Source organism: Octopus sinensis, linkage group LG9 (assembly GCF_006345805.1).
Source record: "Octopus sinensis linkage group LG9, ASM634580v1, whole genome shotgun sequence".
Classification (NCBI taxonomy): Eukaryota; Metazoa; Mollusca; class Cephalopoda; order Octopoda; family Octopodidae; genus Octopus; species Octopus sinensis.
Window position 1 is genome coordinate 38,991,513 of NC_043005.1, and position 22,500 is coordinate 39,014,012.

At 34.3% G+C, this 22,500-nt stretch overlaps 1 protein-coding gene across 2 annotated transcripts in view; it reads right to left on the reverse strand.

Annotated features, from left to right (window-relative positions):
• LOC118764827 overlaps window positions 1-22,500 on the reverse strand; it is a 1,200,000-nt gene that overhangs the window by 540,103 nt on the left and 637,397 nt on the right. For both annotated transcript variants that reach the window (XM_036505914.1, XM_036505913.1), the window contains one exon: window positions 15,307-15,379. In XM_036505914.1, coding sequence (XP_036361807.1) covers window positions 15,307-15,379 — 73 coding nt within the window. The remainder of the gene's footprint in view (window positions 1-15,306; window positions 15,380-22,500) is intronic.

Genomic DNA, 22,500 nt, shown 5'->3' on the forward strand with positions numbered 1-22,500 from the left:
CTGATTATTTATTTGTTTCTATTTTTCTTGTGCGTCTCTCTCTTTTTTTTTTTTTTTTGAAATTTTTGTTGTGGTTTTTGTTTTAATTCTGGTGCAACGTGCAAAACCACAATTATACGGAAAGGCTATGTGATAAATAACTTTTATCTTTGCTAGACAAAGATTGTCAATTGAAGCACAAAAGTAGGTTTTATCACGATGTGTTGGCTATATATTCATGTAACTTGATAGCGCTTCCCGGCAAATATTCGGACAATGAAAGAAAGAAAGTAAAAAAAGAAAGAAAGAAAGAAAGAAGATTAAATAAAGAAGATAAGAAACGAAGTACAGAAAGAAAGAAAGAAAGAAATGGAAGTATAAAATTGATGTGGTGATAGTTTGAGATGGTATGGTGAATATTTATACGATATCTTCTAGCCACACGAGATGTAGAATGTCAAACAAACATCGTTTAGCAAGGCAACTGGAATGGCGCATTATGTAAACAAAAACCAAACGAATTCTGAGGGAGGTTGTACGGGGAAGAACTGAAGACGTTCAAACAGTCCAAGGAAATGATAACCTACACATATACATACACACACACACACACACACACATATATATATATATATATATATATATATATATATATATATGTGTGTGTATATGTATATATATATATATATATAAGCGCTCATAGAGATTTAAAGATATGCTCTGACACAAAGACACCCAAAATACACACTTAGGCAGACACACACACACATACATACACAAACAGACACACATGCACGTATATAAATATATATGTATGCGTGTGTGTGTATGTACGCATATGCACACACAAACGTATATATATATATACACATACATAAACACACATATATTGTGACACATACAGACACAAAAGCTCACAAAACCCATATGTATATATATGTATATATATATATATATATATATATATATAATGAGAGAGAAAGATATTTTTATTAAGATATGAAAGCGAAGCGGTGAATTTAAGCAAAGGTTAGGTGTCCTGTTAAATGAAACTGACTTAAAGTCTGTGGCTGTTGTGTTCAAAAGCCCGCAGGGGAATTATATAATAACCCTTCGTCTCTTCAAGAAAATTTGAAAAGTGCACCTGTGATTGGTACCAGCTGAAGATAAGGGGATTGACGTGTCAGTTTCAGAATGTCAAATAAACCGAATAATGGTGAGTACAGTGTTGAAATTTGCGGTTTCGAGCTCGCATACTCACTCTCATATTTGTTTAATGATACACATGAAGTGGGTCTTATGTAAGGTTTTCTACATTAGTAGTCTTTATGACTAACTGCAAGAGAATAAGCGATATGCATGCATACTTACACACACACACACACACACACATATATATATATATATATATATATATATATATATATATATATATATATATATATATATATATATATATACATACAGGGTTGGACAAATTAAAGGAAACACCTAGCATCATAGCATCATAATTTTGAAATATATATAAAGCCGTCAAGAGCTTGTTATTTATTTTGATGTTTTTTAAATTTATTTTTAGTGTTGTTTAATATGTTTTGCTACAATTGCTGTTTCTTTTCAGGTATGATCAGAAAAAGGTTAATTAAAATTCATTAAAACGACAGATCTATCGGACTTTCACAGAGGACAACGTGTCGGTGCTCGAATGGCAGGCGGTAGCATAAACATTACAGTACACAATTATTATTGCCAATATTCAATTACGCAGACTACTGCGGAAATATTCTATTACAAGACTTCATGCCATTAATAAATTCTTCTTATATATTAATTAATATAGTCATCCATCCATATATATATGCATGTATGTAAATGTTAAATACATACATACATACATACATACATACATACATACATACATACATACATACATACATACATATGATGGTTGCAAACTCGTGTTCGAGTATTGCCATCGCCCGATCGAAAATCACACATATGCGAGATGTTAGATGTATCTCGAAGTACTGTCTCGAAAGTAATGACAGCGCTTGAAAAAGAAGGAAAAACCTCCTCGTCAAAACAAAACTCCAGAAGAAAAGCAAAACTTTCAGATAGGGACCGTCAGTCTCTTACGCGAATTGTTAGAAAGGATCACAAAAGTACAAATCCCCAAAATTACTGCAGAGCTTAACGACCACCTCGAGAATCCAGTTTCCACAAAAACTATTCGCCGGGAGCTGCATAAAGCTGAATTTCACGGGAGGGCTGCAATCAGAAAACCACTACTTTCAAAAACAAACGTTGCAAAGCGTTTAGAGTAGAGTAAAAACCTACAGAATTTATCCCTAGAGCAGTGGAAGAGTGTTATTTTCTCGGACGAGTCATCCTTTATCTTATTTCGGACCACCGGCTGAGTATTAGTATGGAAACAGCCAAAAGAAGCATTTGACACAGACGGCCTTCTTCAACTTTTAAACATGGAGGAGGATCTGTGGTGATCTGAAGGGGGGTTTATGTTGGAAATCCGGTAGCCCAATGGTTTCCCTTCATGGCAGAATTAATAGTCAGGACTATTTAAGCATTTTATCGGATCAAATTCATCCTATGTTTGCGGAACTGTTTCCGGAGGGAAACACAGTCTTTCAGGATGAAAATTATTAGTAGCCATCAAATCCAGAATTAGTAGAAAAGCGAAAATATCTTATCACAAAACTGACCTACAGAGTTCTGTGTACCACCTGAGATTCGTCTGCTCGGGAGTTCCATATTTCAGCTTTTTATAGCATTCAGTGAAGCCTCTAGAAATTTCAGCAGAAATATTTGGTGGAAACTTCCACAATACTTACATTCAAGTCTGCCACTTATTTAGTTACACACCGGCCAGTCTGATGTTCATGTTATGTTCAGGTAGGTGTTAATGTCGTTTTTGGCAATATAACTGGCCCGCAGCTCTAAATTTACTATCTGGACGAAATGCTTCGAAACGCAACAGAAATCTCGTAACCATGTTAAAGAAACTTGCTTTTGTTCAAGGGACAATATAAAGTACCGAAAGCGAGATAGAATTCTGTGGAAAATGTGTTACGAGATAGAAGAGTCGCAATAGATCACACTATTACAGCTGTGTAAACTCGGACACTGCAGTGTTTCAATGAGTTATGTTCACCAATGTAAGGTCATTAAAACGATCGAAGAACCAAGAAAATATGAAATATTGCGTTGGAATTATATTGCATAAAAAAGTAAAAGAAAGAGCAAAAAATGCAACAATTTCTGAAACTTTTATTTCAATCCTCCATACTTATATATACTTATACAATAAATATATTACGATATAAAATAAATTAATGTTAAGAGATATATGTAAAACGGATAGGTATATTTACACATTGACTTAGAAAAGCAGAGTCGCAGACACACACATCACACAAACATACAAACTCGCGCGCGCGTGTACAACCGCAAACAGAGTAACAACCGCAAACAGAAATAGATATATGCGTAATTATAAGTGTAGAGATGACACGTAAGTATGGAGACATTTTAACATATCAAACATATTTACTACTTATAAGCATACATACATACATAAACGCAACCAACATCCATACAATCAAAGATATAGACGCACTCGTGCACCTAATTTATTCTTACATTCAAATAACACACATACATATTCAGACTCGCAGACCAAGAGAGAATATAAGAATAAAGCTGAACAAACTCTGGAATACTATTTTACTGTACTTTCTTCTTGTACACAATCCAAAGGAAGAACACTCCTGAAATTATCTTAAGAGATGTTGAGAGGAATGACTTAAGAAACAACACGAAAATAGGAGAGACTGTAAGGCGGTATTATACAGCCTGAGAGAGGGAGAGAGAGAGAGGGGGGAGAAAGGAAACGTTTATAACGTTCAGTTACGTGGAAAGTATGATGGTCGATTAAACTCTTCTGTATAAGAAATAAATTCTTTTCTATAACAAAACTATCAAAAGAGCTACAAACAAATGAATGATAATTTCTTCTAACGTTTATGAGAGAATCGGATAAAAGTTTATGTAATTAAATTATGTTATGTAAAATATTCTTCAAAATATTTACTTCGGAATATTAGTGTTCATATAATAAATTATAATTAATCGTAGTTGTTAAGATTGTTTGTAAAATATTTATTTATCTATCGGCGATTTTCTTGCCTGGCAAGAGGTTTGATCTGAGACTGTGGGCTGAAACTAAAACAATACAATATGTTAAAGTCACTTAAAAATTTATTATTTGGTGTGAAAATTTTCATCAGACCATCTAGTAACTGACACGCCCCCCCCCTCCAACTGACCTGATGTGTAGTTGTTGGTTAGTCGGTATATATATATGCATGCATGTATGTATGTATGTGTGTATTTATATATATATATATATATATCATATGTATATATATATGTATAGGCATATGTATATGGAGCTATTGATATATATATATATAGTCCAACCAAGTCAGTGACCTGAACTGAATCAGATGATCCCATGGTTATGTCGAATAGGTTGCTATGGTTATTGCTATGGTGATTGACCCGGCACCAGAGTTTGTTTACAAAAGAAATAAAGTTTTTGCGGGCATTCAGTATTATGTTAATTTCTTGTGGGGTTAGGTTAATAAGGTTCCTAGCTAGAAGAAGAGCTTGATTTAGAAGTTTAGGAGAAATAGAAGAGTAGTAATTATTTATGTCGAATTGTAGGAAGGAATATGAGTTTTGTGTTTTTAGAAGTTGGAATAATGTAATAACTTCACCACGCACACATATATAGAGATAGAGATAGAAAGAAAGAATGAATGAAAATGCACACACACACACATATATATGTATGTATGTATGTATGTATGTATGTATGTATGTATGTATGTATGCATGCATGCATGTATGTATGTATGTATGTATGTATGTATGTATGCATGCATGCATGTATGTATGTATGTATGTATGTATGTATGTATGTATGTATGTATACACATATCACGCATGCATACAGGCGCAGATTTTAATTGCTTATTCGAAAGTGCATTTGCAAATACGTGAGTTCGGATTCAGTCTTATTATATGACACCTCCGGGAAGTGCCTTCTACTACAGATGCGCTGTATCTGAGTTTTTTAATGGAATCTCTACTGACGCTTATACATGCAGTCTATTCAGATATTTAAGCAGATATATAGAGTCAGCAGCTGAGATCCAGATATTCTCATTATAGACAACACTTTGTAGCGATCAAATGATTTGAACTTATATTTCGAAATCATCACCGATGTCTAAGACCGCAGAGTAAACAGTGGGCTATAAGTGGAATCCAGGTGAGCATAAATGGAGGTAATGATGAAAATATGTATATATCATCATCGTCGTCGTCGTCCTCCTCCTCGTGGTCGTCGTGATCATCATCATTATCTTCAGTCATTTACAGACGGAATTATAACGCCTTTCACTTTCTACCTCCAGCCTTCCTTGTCCCCCGTCAAGATATTAATTTCAGAATAAGAGTTTATAATAGTATTCTCTTTGGCTCGTCCTCGCCGCCTACTTCTTAATAGTGACCAATAAAAGATTGGAAACCGGTTAGTCCCCAATTCTGTGGTAATGCCCAGCAAAGCGTGATCTCTGCCGAATCGTGTCTGACAGCCGTGGTGGGGGGCGCTTTCCAATAGCTGTTTGTTTGTTATATACGCTCTCACACCAGCTGATGTTTAAAGCACAACAACTTCTTTCCAGACATGCCCTGAAAATTCTAGGTTTCAGTTTACTCTCCATGTTAAACCTAGACATTTTGTCTAGCTTATTTATTACAGCACTTGCCAGTAACTTGCTTTGCATTAAAATCAGCCTTGCTTTCCAAGATATGAGTCTAAATATTTTAACTGTTGTACACACACCCGCGCGCATATATATATTATAATATATATATATATATATATATATATATATATATATATATAAACATATATATATTATATTAAATTAGAGACAAAACCACTATTAGGCAAATATATATATTTAGGTTGGTAGCATAAACAGAACAGATATTGCTCACACACATATGCGTACACATACGCTATGTACAGACATTCCTTCACCATTTACCTTTGAGGATTAATGGACTTCAGCATTTGCTGATATTTCTCTTTCTCCCATGATAAAATAAACTTTTAAATCTTCAGATATAAAACGCCATGTCACCCAATACCAAAAACGTTATCTGTATGACAGCTTGTACGCACTTAAATCTATTATACATAAGATTAAACTACACACAAACATTGAAATGTGTGCATGAGTGTGTGTGAGCCTGCTAGTTGTGTGTATGCTGTCTGAGTACGCATATACATATACACATATATATGTAGATAGATAGGTAGATAGATAGATAGATAGATACATACATACATACATCATACATACATACATACATACATACATACATACAACATACATATATACACATATACATATATATATTATATATATATATATATATATAATATATATATATTATATATATATAAACATATATATATTATATTAAATTAGAGACAAAACCACTATTAGGCAAATATATATATTTAGGTTTGGTAGCATAAACAGAACAGATATTGCTCACACACATATGCGTACACATACGCTATGTACAGACATTCCTTCACCATTTACCTTTGAGGATTAATGGACTTCAGCATTTGCTGATATTTCTCTTTCTCCCATGATAAAATAAACTTTTAAATCTTCAGATATAAAACGCCATGTCACCCAATACCAAAAACGTTATCTGTATGACAGCTTGTACGCACTTAAATCTATTATACATAAGATTAAACTACACACAAACATTGAAATGTGTGCATGAGTGTGTGTGAGCCTGCTAGTTGTGTGTATGCTGTCTGAGTACGCATATACATATACACATATATATGTAGATAGATAGGTAGATAGATAGATAGATAGATACATACATACATACATACATACATCATACATACATACATACATACAACATACATATATACACATATACATATATATATATATATATATATATATATATATATATATATATATGTATATATATATATATATATATGTATATATATATATATATATATATATATATATATATATATATATATATATATATATATATATATATATATATATATATATATATATATATATATATATATATATATTCATGCGTTACACATAGATAGATAACAGAAAATGATACAGACGCATATACAGAAAATAAATATGAAGATATTATGTTCTGGTGGAAAAAAATGTTTTCTGTTTTCACGATTCTTGAATGCTTCAATAAGCTATACAACGCATTGAGTGCCATGATTCACTATACACGTGTGATAAGACATAGATATATTTATTTTGATATCTATGAAGAAATGAGCTGGTCAATAGTCTCTCACTGTCTCTCTATGTATGTGTGTATGTATGTATGTATGAATGTATGTATGTATGTATGTATGTATGTATTTAGGTAGGTAGTTAGGTAGGTAGGTAGGTAAGTAGGTAGGTAGATAGGTATATATGTAGTATATATATGTATATTAATAGAAAGATAGATAGATAGATAGATAGATAGATAGATAGATAGATAGATAGATAGATAGATAGATAGATAGATAGATAGATAGATAGATAGATAGATAGATAGATTGATAAAGTGACCGATATTCATATGCGAATACATATAATATAATTACCAATCTTGATTAACCCTACAGAACACTATGTGTTATATATATGTATATATGTGTGTGTTGTGTGTGTGTGTGTATGCATTGTATATGTGTATATGTGAATGCATTGTTTGTGTGTGTGTGTGGTATGTATATATATATATGTGTGTGTACGTATATGTATGGATTTTGTGTGTGTGTGTGCATTATATATATGTGTGTATATGTATATATATATATATATATATATATATATATATATATATATATATATATGCATTATATGTATGTGCATTGTGTATATGTATATTATATGTATGTGTGTTGTATATGCATGAATACATGTATATACATTATATGTATATATATGTATGCATTGTGTATGTGTATGTTATGTGTATATATGTTATATGTATGTGTATATGTATATATATTATATGTTTGTATTGTGTATGTTTGTTATATGTATATATTGTGTATGTGTATTATATATATGCTGTGTATGTGTATTGTATGTATATATGTGTTAGGTGTATATGTGTTGATTTATATTATGTATGTATGTGTGCGTGTGTTTTGTGTGTGTGTGTTTTGTGTGTGTGTTGTGTGTGTGTGTTATATGTGTGTATATTATATATAAATATATGTTATATTTGCGTGTATGTGTGTTGTGTGTGTGTATGTGTGGTGTGTGTGTGTGTGTTGTGGTGTGTGTGTGTGTGTGGTGTGTGTGTGTGTTGTGTGTGTGTGTGAGATGTGTGTGTGTGTGTGTGGTATGTATATGTATGATGTGTGTGTGTGTATATATGTATATGTAGTGTGTGTGTGTATGGCTCGCACACACGCGTAGACGCGCACGCGCACGCACACGCGCGCACACGGGCGGGCACGCATAAACACACACCATCCTACCCCAAAAAATTCTTTAAACAACACACATCTATTTACACCACCCTGGAACCAATCAAAAACAGCCCCCCACACACACACACATGTATACGTGGATGTGCACGCACACAGGGACACACACACTCACACCAATCTCACCTCCATACAGGTACATATATACACACGCAGCACCATGTCAAATGCCATCCACACACATACATGCGTACACACACACACACACACAACACCATGACAACCACACACGCGGCTGACAAACAGACACCATCCGACCAAATACTACAGACACACAGACACATCTATTCACACCACATGTATGTGTATGCACGCACACATACACACAGAGATACACATATTCACCTCATCCTAACCCCAAAATCATTGATGCTTGAAGGAGAGCCAAAAAAGAAAAAAAACGGGTACATTCTTTTCAATTCAACATTTCTGCTAAAACGGACAGGTTAGTGACAACCTCACCACTACAATAATGTAAATCTTTTTGAACTCATAATATTCTGTATGTGTATACTGAACTTTTTTTAATAATTCCTCCTGGAATTTACCCTGAGATGTATAATATATTTGTTTTAATCTTTTCTGCCCATTTTTTCAATGAGCTTGTTAAATTTTTTTATATTCTTAACCTACTGTTGTCACCAAAGACTGTATATTTATATGGATTATAGTACTCTGTGTCAACCAATATTCTGTGCATGTTTGAATATACAGATACATTACCAATATCAATTCCTTCTGGAAACTATCTTAAGTATGTCCTTGAGAACGATTATTTATGTAATCTTTTTTGCCCAATATTTAAGGAACTTGTTGAACTTTTTATGTCCTTAACATGTCGCTGTTACCAAAGACTGTATATATATATATATGTAATGTAGCAATTTGCAACAACCAATAATTAACGCAACCAAACTTCTACATGTTACTTTTGACAATCTTTTTCCAAAGAGTGAAACCGGTAAAGTAAATAAACATCTTTTAAATTGCATTTTCAAACCTTCTTTCGTATATATATATATATATATATATATATATATATATATATATATATATATATATATATATATACACATGCCTTACTATTTACGTAGAGGAATATGTATGTCCGTAAGCAACTATCCATACGTTAGCAGAATCATTTATATGCACAACAAACATACATTCACATACATACACTTACTCATAATTGCATATGAATGATTATAACTTGAAAACAGTAAAGAAACACAAATTCACTGTGACGTGAAACTCAATGCTGGTACTTAAATATGTATACGTTTGTATGTCTTTGCTTGTATGCTTATTTGTTTGCTTGTTCGTGTGTGTGTGTGTGTTTGTGTGTGTGTGTGTGTTGTGTGTGTGTATGTGTGTGTGTGTGTGGTGTGTGTGTGTGTGTATGTTCGAATGTTTGTGTCTTTCTGTGATATACGTAAAAATCCAAGCAGTAATCCAGAAAAACGTAAAATTGAAGATATTGCACGATTCAGGCTCACGAGGAAAAAATAACCGGAAAATAGAAAAACTGATATTCTATGCACGACGCTGTATTAAACAGAATAAATTGCTTTAAAAATACGATGCACCAAAAAATCTGCCAGTTAGGTGATTCTACAGCGAGCATGTTTCGTGATACGTTCGCATGCCTACTTAGAGACCATCGTTCACTGCAGTACATATGTATATGCGTGTGATCGGTTATGCATTCATAAATGCATGAAAACTACATAGATTCTGGAACCTATAGCTGATGAACGACATTTCCGTCTTCGTTCTTGTCTTCTGTAACCGTCTTCACCTCTCATGCTATTTAAAAACATAATTTTTGTCCTGCAGTTATTCTGTCTAACAGTCACATACGGATTTCGTAATAAATGATACAGTTACAATACACAAATGGAAATAAATGTGGAGATCTAAATACTATTTATTTTTCACAGATTTTTAGGTGCATAAATGTACCTGGTACTTACCAAACTGGTTTCAAATTACCTTAAACTCTTATCTTCTGACCATATGAACTAATGCTTCCTCAATATGCCACCTTTAAGACATTCTTCCCTTTCTCTTTCTTCTCCCTCTCTCACCTGCTTGCCGTAAGACTGTTTCATCATTCCTTTTGTATATTTGTACTTGCACACTTTCATATAAATACATTCATGACGCTTAATTTGTTTATTTTCTATTTTCTTACTTCCATACCTGTTCTACGAAGATCATTTATATACATGACTTCCAACACTTCAGGAAAGGAAAAATTTGTATAAATATTTAACTTGTATAAGTGCCTCTGTAAATATAGATACTTCTTTTGATGGTTTATCAAATTGCAATAACATTGAATTGAAATATTGATACATATTTTTCCTTTCCTGGAGAGTGTACACATTTTTGGGGCGGACTCTGTGTGTGTATATATAATAGATAGTGTGAGAGAGAGACAGTGACAGACAGACAGAGAAAGAGAGAGAGAGAGAAACTCTCTATGGTGTACCTTGTGTGAACTATAAGTGAGCAAGAAGTCAACGGGGATCACTGTCAAACTGGAAAGGTATAAACACTTTGATTCTGGTGAATGTCGCGGAGCAATTAACAGTTAAAGCATTAATGAAATAAATTCTTGTTAACGCTTGAAACACTATATGCAAGTAATACATAGAGGACTTAATAACCTGTGAAGGAGGATTCTCTGAAAGCTTATTACCAATAGTAAGAATTATTGAGTGGAAAAAGTTCATGAAGCTATTAACGCTCCTGGCCACAAGACGATTCACTTTTCGTTGTTACGTAAAAAGTGTATAGCTGCTCGGAGTGTGACGATTAGTTACGGCTGTATGGTCGCTGATGATTTCCCACGATCGAGTGCACATTGAAGCTGTTTTTGTAACTATGCGTTTTGACACTTGAAGCAAACACACGGATGAATATGCATGCAAATGATACACACATACAGATAGAGAGAGACTGAGGTAAAGAGTAAAAGAGATATGATTTTTTTAATTGAAAACTACTGACAGATATTTTCCCTCTCTCCATACGCAAAAAGAGTAATATGTTCACACACACATAGAGAGAAAGAGACAAACACACACATACATAGAGACAGACAGAGAACGATATAAATATTAAAATTCATGTCAAGTGAAGTCAATGTCAAATCAGTGATGCCAAGTAGGAGGCGCCAAATAGACAGCATCAAAATGACTATGCCAGGACGACTTATACCGGTTGCTGAATGACAGTAAGACGCGGATTGTGAATGGAAGTACGAAGTATGGGAGAAGGCAAAGCAAAAATGAAGCAGGCATGCTCTGGTAGATGAATAATGTGAGCATGCAGTAATGACGTGTTATAGATAAGCAGAGAAAATCTGGATAATAGATGAATCATGTGTAGTGGGTATGAGAGATGAAAGTGTAATTACTAACACGTCATGGGCAGGGGATGGAAAATGTGTAAAGATGTACTGATGTGCCGAGTCTAGCTAACTTCCTCCGAGTCTAGCTAACTTCCTCTGTTTACAGAGTTAGTGTTTGGAATGAATGTGTGTAATGTGTGATCATTGCATTGACCATGACAGAGTAAGTTGAGCGGAGAATCTGCATTAAATTTTGCCAAAAGCTTGGCAATATCAGCGCAGAGGCCTACGCAAAGTTTTCTAAGAGTTTCATCGGCCTCCATACAATCAAGGGGATCTTGTGCAACTAAAGACCCGAGTACCTCTTTGGTCAGCTGAAGGCAGTTTTGCCAAAAACTTGTCAGACACGCATCTCACACCCAAATCTTCAGTGATAAGAGACTGAACTGAACCGTAAATAATCTGCACATACTCTGATAACTCAAGGATCATGATACAAAGGTTTTCTCCTTACAGCTACACGTACATCTGCAATGTTTTTCTCACTTCTGCTGGTTGCGGATCTCCCAGAACGTTCGAAAGTATCGACATTTTTTTCAGCCATCTTGGAAACGTCTGATCCACTCCTACACTTTTGTGCTGTTCACATACTCCTCTTCATACACTTATTGCAACTTTACGTAGGCCTTGAAGCAGATGTCTCCGTGACAACTTTCTGTATCATGGTCGACGCGACGATCACATGCTACACACCTTTCTTGCAAGCTGTGCTGTAAACAGTGGAGGTGAACTACAACGTTAAAACTTAGTGTGCATTCACAGTAGAGACGAAGGTCAATCTTTGCTTAGAGACTTCACTCTGCGTGCTTCTATGTATGTATGTATGTATGTATGTATGTATGTATGTATGTATGTATGTATGTATGAAAACTTCTTGAAAACATTGCGTGGGCTTCTGAGCAGATATTGCCAAGCTTTTTGCAAACTTTTATATAGATTTACTGCTCAACCTTCTCTGTCGTGGTTAATGCGACGACCACACGTTACACACCTTCCTTCCAAGCACTACTGTAAACAGGGGAAGTGAGCTAAAACGCAAAAACTTAGTGTACATGCACAAAGGATTCCAAGTCAATCTGTGCCAAGCGGTTTTACTCTCCGTGCTTTAGCTTCGTTACTATAACAACAGTCCCGAGTCTTATTTGTGTGAGTGTTGTGTGTGTGTGTGAGTGTGTGTGTGTGCGTGCGTGTGTATGTTTTTGTGTCTATGTATATATACGTATGCATGAATGTATCTATCTATGTGTATGTAAATATATATATATGTTTGTGTGTATATGTACATATATCTGTATATATATATATTATATTATATATATATATTATATATATATATATATATATATATATATATTATATATATATATATATATATGTATGTATATATATGCCTAGATGATGTTGAACAAAAAAAAAATCAGTGCAAAAAGTCGCTCACTTCCAGCATCTCGATTCCTTGGCATGATGGTAAAATAGTCTTCAATCTCGATTTCTCCTCAAAAATCTGAAATCTTCTATACACTCCAGAAATCAATATAGACGTCTTCATCAATGTGTAGAATAAAATTTAAAAAATAAAAAAAAACAAAAATACTAACAGTGTTTGTTAACTTGCTAAATGCTTTCTACGTGACTCTTACAAAAAATAAATAAATTTGGATATCGTTAGTTTGATGCGATTTAATGACTTTTTTCTTTACCAACAAGTTAAAACAAGAGGAAAGGCCTTGAGCATAATCTATCAGCAGTTAATTTATGTCAGACAAGATTGTCACTGCTATAGAAGTTGGAATAATGTTTTAGTTTTATTTGCAGAAGTATGCAAAAGCAACAGCCAAATATTTTCTCTGTTTAACGAGATTTTATCAGTTGTTTATATTTCTCGTCTACAAATAACTGCAGTTGAAATCCATATTCGCTGATTTCCATCTGTAGATTGTCGTTTTATATTGAACGTTTGGGACTTTGTATAAAAATTAACGGAATAATATAGCCATTACTCTCGGGACAATTAGAGAAGTAGCCATATTTTTACTATGCCAAAGTAAATTGATATATATGTATATATATATATATATATATATATATATATATGAATGTGAGTGTTTGTGTGTGTGCATGCACACACACACATACACACTATATAAATAGAAGCTAAACATAAGTTTACACATGTTTTTAGTGTATGTATATATTTGTATATATTATATATATATATGTATATGTATATATATATATATATATATATGTGTATGTATGTATGTATGTATGTCTGCATGTATGTATGTATGTATGTATGTATGTATAGAGAGAGAGTCAGAGAGCGATAGAGGGAGACAGTGAGAAAGAGTAAAGCCATGGGTAAAAAGAAATATCTATAAACCTATCTATGGAAGATATTTTATGTACACAAAGAAGTGAATAAAATAAAATAAGCACGGTTCATATATATATATATATATATGCATATATATATATATATGTATATATATATATATATATATATATATATATATATATATATATATATATATATATATATGTATATATATATATATATATATATATATATATATATATATATATATGCATATATATATATATATGTATATATATATATATATATATATATATATATATATATATATATATACATATATATATATATATATATGCAATATATGCATATATATATATGCACATATATATATAGTTCGTACTCCGTCGGTTACGACGACGAGGTTTCCAGTTGAACCGATCAACGGAACAGCCTGCTCGTGAAATTAAAGTGCAAGTGCCTAAGCACTCCACCGACACGTGTACCATTAAAGTAGTTCTCGGGGAGATTCAGCGTGACACAGAGTGTGACAAGGCTGACCCTTTGAAATACATGTACAACAGGAACAGGAAGAAAAAGTGGGAGAAAGTTGTGGTTAAAGAGTACAGCAGGGGTCGCCACCAGCACCTGTCGGAGCATCGTGGAGCATTAGGTGTTTTCGCTCAATAAACACTCACAACGCCCAGTCTGGGAATTGAAACCGCGATCCTATGGCCGCGAGTCCGCTGCGGCTTCATTATATGTGTATGCATGTTTTAAAATATCCCAAATGATAAAATGTCCATTATTCTCTTGATTCGGTTTATCCTTTTCTTTATAAGATTTGTGACGATTGATAAGTACTAAAGATATACCATTGATAAATATAGTCAGATACTTGATACTATGCTAGTAGTTGTTACTCACCATTTGTAAGATTTTCTCATGTTGTTCGAAGTCGTGATGACAAATGTTATGCCATTAATCTCACCAATATTTTCTGCAAGGATAGGTATGTAAATGTTATATGCAAATTACAACGTTACTGATTTTAGAACGAAATATAAATTATATAGATCATATATAACATGTATACTGTGCGGCCAAAAGAAAACTCGAAGATTCTTTATTCTTCATAAATATATCAAGAACAAACGCATGTTCTGCATCGTTCCAAAACATAATGGTAATTGCACAAAAAAAAAAAAGATATATGGTAAACAAACTTAGCTGCATTAAGACTCCGCTTCCATCTGTCTAACGTTACATCACACGAATGGCTACGTAAAAAATATTTTTGTGTCGCACCCTATACAGTTAACTAAATTCAATTTATTGCATCATATTACTTTTTCTTTACCTGAATTTCATGAGGCATTGTTTAACTGATCTTCTTTGCTTATGGACTAAATCCCTCACGCTAAGAACGAGGACATCAGTTCCTTCATTAGATGGCGCAGAGAAGCAATTGCATAACCTTTGTATAGTGAAGTTTGCGTCCTTCACATTTTCACAGACTCTATACGTGGTGAATTTCAGCAAGTTAGTACAGTTATTTTATGTTCCAGGCAGTAGTAATTAGTGCTAAAAAGATCGGATTAAATTTTTCAGAAAACTAGTGACAACGTACTAGGCAGTCGAACGGTTGTTATTAAATTACTCGAATGTTCTACGTCATATGACGAGTGACTTTGTAGGTATATATTTGTCACCATCTGTTGTTTCAAGAATTATGGCATATATACATTAATTATGATTTGACATTTTTTTAAAAAACTTCCTTCGTTCTTATTATAGAATAGAATATAAAATTAATATTAATTTTCTAAAGAAAACATTTATCACCTTGAATAAATTATACAAGTAAAATTTCTCATTAATATTTTTGCAATAAATATATGCTATCCTAAATTTCATCAATATAATCGCAATTCATTCCGTCGCAAAAAATATCTTTGCAAAACTTCGTTGCAAAATAGTTTAAACTCTCAGAAAGATATTAGACACGTCTCCTGCACCCCTTGCCCCACAACACACACACACACACACACATACACACACACACACATACACACACACGCACGCACACACATACACACACAAGCATACACACACACACACTTTCTTCCTTTGTCTCTGTTTCTCTGTCTGTCTGACTCTTTTCTTCCCTCTCTCTCTCTCTCTCTCACTCTTTCTCTCTTTCTTTCTTTTTTATTCTACGATATAAAGCGTGACTAGTGACATCAACAAAACAACGCCTATATCAGCTATCGTTCAATAGTGATAAATTTAGGCAATTACTCAATTTAGTTATTTAAATTGTCTATAGATAAAAATTCTTAGGTCTTCATACATTTCGACATGTTCCGTTGCTTAGCCTGTTCTTGTTCTTCTAAGCACAAAAGTTTCTATGATCACTGTAGCTGTTTATAACGTTAATAATAATAATATTTTGCTTGAAATTATGGCCATAAATATTACATGATTTGCCTTTGTATAGTAATATATATATAAGACTAAAGAACAGTGAGATCGGCTATTTGGATCCCAGCATGATTGCAATGAAAGGAACTATGGCTCCTTCACTTGTATGCACTATATGCTGTTATGGAAATTACATGGTATATTACAAATGCTTTGATTTTGGTATATTTTTATAATATACCATGACCATATTCTTCCACACACCCACCGAGACATTCAGGATGTAAAACACATGAAGAAATATTACGAAGCATATTCTCTCCAGTTGTTTACTCTTATGAGAGAGGACTTTGTTTTTTTATATCGTAGTCACACGACAAAATATGAATTTTAATATCGTCTACGCTTTATCTAGCAAATATCTGCGTGTCGTTATTGCTTATTTTATTACCGTCATTGTTGATATCTAAACCAAATAAAGCATCGTTAAGATTTTATTTTGTTATAGAGTGTGAACTGGAAAAGGTTTCCAAATGGGAATTTGAAACTGTATCCGAAAATCAATTGCAATTTTACTTTATGATAGTAAGAAGACACGGTGTTGATTGGTTTTTAATGGGGAAAATATCATAAATTCTAGCGTAGCCCATTTTGATGGTGGATGTATACTGTTTACTCTAAGTCATTACAGAGAAGATTAATAGCAATGCCCCAAGAGAAGAAATACACATTTAATAAAGGATTAAAGGATTTATTTCTACATACTCCAGTTGTGTTGTTGCCAAGTGACTTTATTTTTTTTAGCATTGTCTGCCTTCTCGAATGAAAGTAAAGTAAATGTAGATGGGGAGGATGGCAGGGTCTATAACCGCTTAGTGTTTATCCCAGGATGGTGGAAAGAGAGGGAGTAAGGTATCCTCAAACACTGGATGTTTCCAACAAAGGTCCTCAAAATCCCAGTTGGTTGTGATGTTAAACCGGGCAATGGATTACCTCTAGTACCCAAATGCACCAATAACGTGACTGCAAAGATCCTGAACAAATGACGCAAGGTATCCAGTCCGATGACAATGTACTTCTGTCAATCCAATGGCTTGATGCTGTTTATCAATACAAATGATCGCATTTTTATCAACAGAAGTGATTGCATTTTATCCAGTATACTACATCTGTACTACATACGCGCATAAATGTTTGTGTGACAAATTTTGCTTATTATATATGCGTGTGTGTGCTTTTTTATTGTATGCACGTCCGTGTGGTGTTGTGTATGTAATGTTAAAAAAATGTCTATCTTCTTAAACTGTTGTAAATCACACAGATCTTGCTGGGACTAAATACCATCTTAGTTTCTAGAGCAACAATTCAGTTCGTCCAAATGAAGATAATTGTGTCCTGGGACATAAGCATGGAGGAGGCTAAAGAAAGGATGAGAACAAAGTACCAGGAATTGATGGGCATCTATTGTAAGAATGGGTGTAGAATAAGATGAATACCAGTGCATTCTTACAATCGAACGTTTGCATGTCGTACTGTAGACCAGTGGAAATTTAGGCATTTCACGAGCTTGCAGAAGGACAGCCCTCAAGAGTAACATAGAAACTGCCGAGAAAGCATCTCGTTAGTTCTGGCTGAATAGAGTTGATTGGTGGAGTTAGTAGAATGCTGCTTGAGCATAGGCCTCAGCTTCGGCAACCTAGGTCGGAATTTAAATTTTTTCCAGCTCCAGAGATTGATTTATTTTCTAAATGGCAATTAAGGCCATTACCTCATTAGAAGGAGTGCTAAATTCTACATTCAAGATGTCTTCAAACTTATATGCAATTAAAGAACAGGGCAAGCTTATTGTCTGGAGATAGGAGGCCAATCGTAGAGATGTATTTTTACCGTAAAAGCCAGCCATCATCACCACAACAGTTGCCCAAGTGCATTGCCGGTAACCAACCAATTTAGACACATACAAAGGAATTTATGTCGAGAAGCATATGTTTATTGAGTTCTAAGAACAGGTTATTAGTACAGATATGCCGAAGTAATATATATAATATAATATAATATAATATAATATAACATAAATGTAAGGACAAGCAAGTTAGGCAAGTCGATATAAAAAAAAATATTAAATATAGTTAATTAAAAAAACTCCGACTTACACAGAATAGAAAGGATATCAGGAATCAAAGGGGTTGAGTAGGAGTTTTACGAGTCTAATATCTGTTTCTAGGGACTTGGTGGTCCAAAATAATGATTGCAACTTGGTTCTATCATTGGATAACACCAGCTTCCGTCTTCCTCTCTGAAGGTCGACGACGATGGTGATGATGACGGTGGTGGTAGTGGTGGTAGTGGTGGTGGGGGTGGGGTGGTGGTAGTGGTGGTAGTGGTGGTTATAAGGTGGGAGATGATAAGTACGCTAAATATGAGATATTACCAGGTTAATTGATTTTCTAACCCTATTTAACCATTGTATTCTTTGTATTTATTTCATTCAAGCCATGTACCCGAGTTATACTCGAGAAAGCCATAAACTGCCATATTTTGATTCGAACCTGTCTTAAAAGTTTCGGAACTTCTCTGCAATTTATAAAGATATATCTATACATTTATTTGTACACAAAACATCTGACACACAAATAAGGAAATAAGAAAATCCCAAACAATGGCACGCATATAAACATGCACAAATACATCATAATACACACGTCTGTCTATATACGAACGTATTTATGTATGCGTATATGCATGTGTGTATGTATGCATGTATATCTATGTATGCACATATACACAGATACATATATGTGTATACAGATAAATTTAGCATAAACACGTATGTATATATACATAAGTACATTTATATAGATAATGCATAAATATTTGTGAGTGTATATAATATATATATAATATATATATATATTATATACATATATATATATATACTTTGATACATACATACAAATATACATTCGCGCATATACATATCCACCCCGCAACATATATATCTATACGCACACACACACACACACACACACACACACACACACACACCGAATATTCATTTGTGTGCACGCGTATTCATGTGCGTGTGTGTGCGCGCGCGCGTGTGTGTGTGTGCGTGCGTGTGTTTGTGTGTGTGTGTGTGTGTGTGTGTGTGTGTGTGTGTGTGTGGTGTGTGTGTGTGTGATCGTTAGTGTGGATGTATACGATTTCTACTCGCGCATGTCTGTGTTTATATATGTCCATATTTACGGTTCTGATGTCATCTACCTCTTATCATTGCAGCGCCAGTTACTTTATCGAGCAGGTGTTGGTAAGACGTTAGATAGGTTCTTCAGATTTATAGCCTGTCAAAGAAATTCTTTGCAAGATCAAAAGCTTCTAGCCGGTCGGCGCCGTTCTCTTTCTCATGTACTTCACGCTATTCTTTTCATATTACTTTAGGATGCATGTGTGATAGAATCTCACTGAAATCATTTTAGGAGAACAATGGCAAAACGCGACTCCAACCGATCAATTCCCAACCCTTGAACTTTTAGGTCAGGCAATGCTGTTTCTAAAGCTGTCGCTTTCCGGAAAGATTTCCTTTGAAATTTGATCTTATGAGCTTTGGGTTTGAAAACAACCGCTAAATAAACAGAGCGGACATGGGAAAGAAAGAGGGAAATAAATAAACAAGGAAAGAAGAGAAGAGAAGAGAAGAAAGAAGAAAGAAAGCAGAAAGACAACCAAAAGGAAAGAGAACAATGAGAACGATGAGGAGGGTTGTGTAAGAACACTAAATCTCAGGTCGGTTCTGAAATATCAGTAAAACTAGAATTCATATCACAATAAAGGTTTTAAACGTTGTTTAATGTCTGACATATAATGGGATGTTGTGACATTCATGGATTATTGTCATGAAGATTCATGACTTTGATAAGTGCAACTATCAAATGGAAATCTGATCAAGGTCTCAAATCTGCAGAGTATTTATTGCATGGCATTTTATTTTTGTTTTAAAAACGAACGATTTCTGATTTGCCACGAGGGATTAGATTTATAAAGCGATAAAGAGTATAAAGTTGTCACGTCTATCCGTTTCTAATGAATCTTTAGCCGTGAAAGTTAAGCAGTTTCGGGCGAGTAATTGAAACTTGTGGACAGATAGTGTGGCGGGGGGACATAGTTTTCCGAAAAACCTACCGACACTCTCCGACTACAACTATTATAAACCAAATATCTTAAACAGATTCACCGTTACTGTTATTATGTCGACAGAAGACATCAATAGCTGTGTTATCGAAGCCCTTGGCGTTTCTTCTGGTCGAAAGTGTATTTATCTAAATAGAAATGGTTTTCATAAACTTTATATGATGTTTTCTTTGTAAGTGATATAATGATATTGTTGTTAAAGACACCAGATGGTGTTGAAGAAGTAGGAAAGAACTTGTAATCTCTTCTACGATTAAAGTTCAACTCCTGCTGTGGTCCATGTTACTTTCAATAATACAGAATCGATTAGACAATTAACCACTCGTTTGTGTGACGATTCAAGAATATAGAAAATATCGTGAATATAGCAGGTGCGGGCATATCTATGTGGTTAAGAACCTCACATTGCATTCGTTAAGTCCCACTGTGCGGCACCTTAGGCAAGTTTATCTCAAATAACCCCCGATCAAACAATGCCTTCTAAATGCATTTGGCAGCTCAAAATTGCGCAGAAGCCCGCAATATATATATATATATATATATATAATATATATATAAAATAAAGGGTAAAAATCATTAATGATTTTACCAGGTAGTCAGCGCGGAAATATGTTTACAGTTCGTGGTGAGGTGTACAGCCAATCCCTACTTATAATTATAAAATATTTTGTCAAATTTACCTATGAGGTTTTTATTTCCGCGCTGACCACCTGGTGAAATCATTACTGATTTTTACTCTTTATTATAATTAATATTTGAAAATCTTAATTAACTGTAGACTAGGTCTTGACACACTATATGTGGGTATAAAAGAAAGATGTTAATTGTACTTTGCAGTATATTTCTTCGAGTGTGGATGGATATTGGTTGAGCGACGTCGCGGCTCGCATGCATATTTCGAGATACTCGTATAAATTTATGCTATGGAATACCACTGCTGATGATAGCAGTAAGTAATATTTTCTACTTTAAGCTTGAAACAGGAACTTGTACACGGTTAACCATGAGTTAATGTAGATATGAGCCAAATGCATCGGGTCTTCCACATCGTATCTAGATAGAGTATTTTGTAGGCCTGTAGATAGAAGTAGTATAAGTTATCCACGTTTCGAAGTCGTCGGCTACATGGACCATAAACTTGTGATCTCCACGGTCGACATTTATAGGATGCATAGACAGGGCCCCAGATACTGGAAGCTGAATGCGTCCTTCCCTGCGCGCCAAGCTTTCAGAGACAGGGTTAGCATGTTTGTCCATCGAAAGTTGGCGCACACAGTCGTCAACAGCTGCTGGTGGATAGCCCTGAAAAGGGCAATTAGTGTAGAGGCGGTAAGTTTTAGTAAAGAAATAGCGTAGGAGGAATCCCGGATAGAGGGAGACCTAGTTATGAAGCTTGAAGTAGCGCGTAGAAAAGGTATAGCGACTGACGGGCTGGCGGCAAGATTAGCCCCTGATCAATTCTTCAATGCCAAGCACGAAGATTGTGTTGTCAGAGCTAGGGCCCGTGCA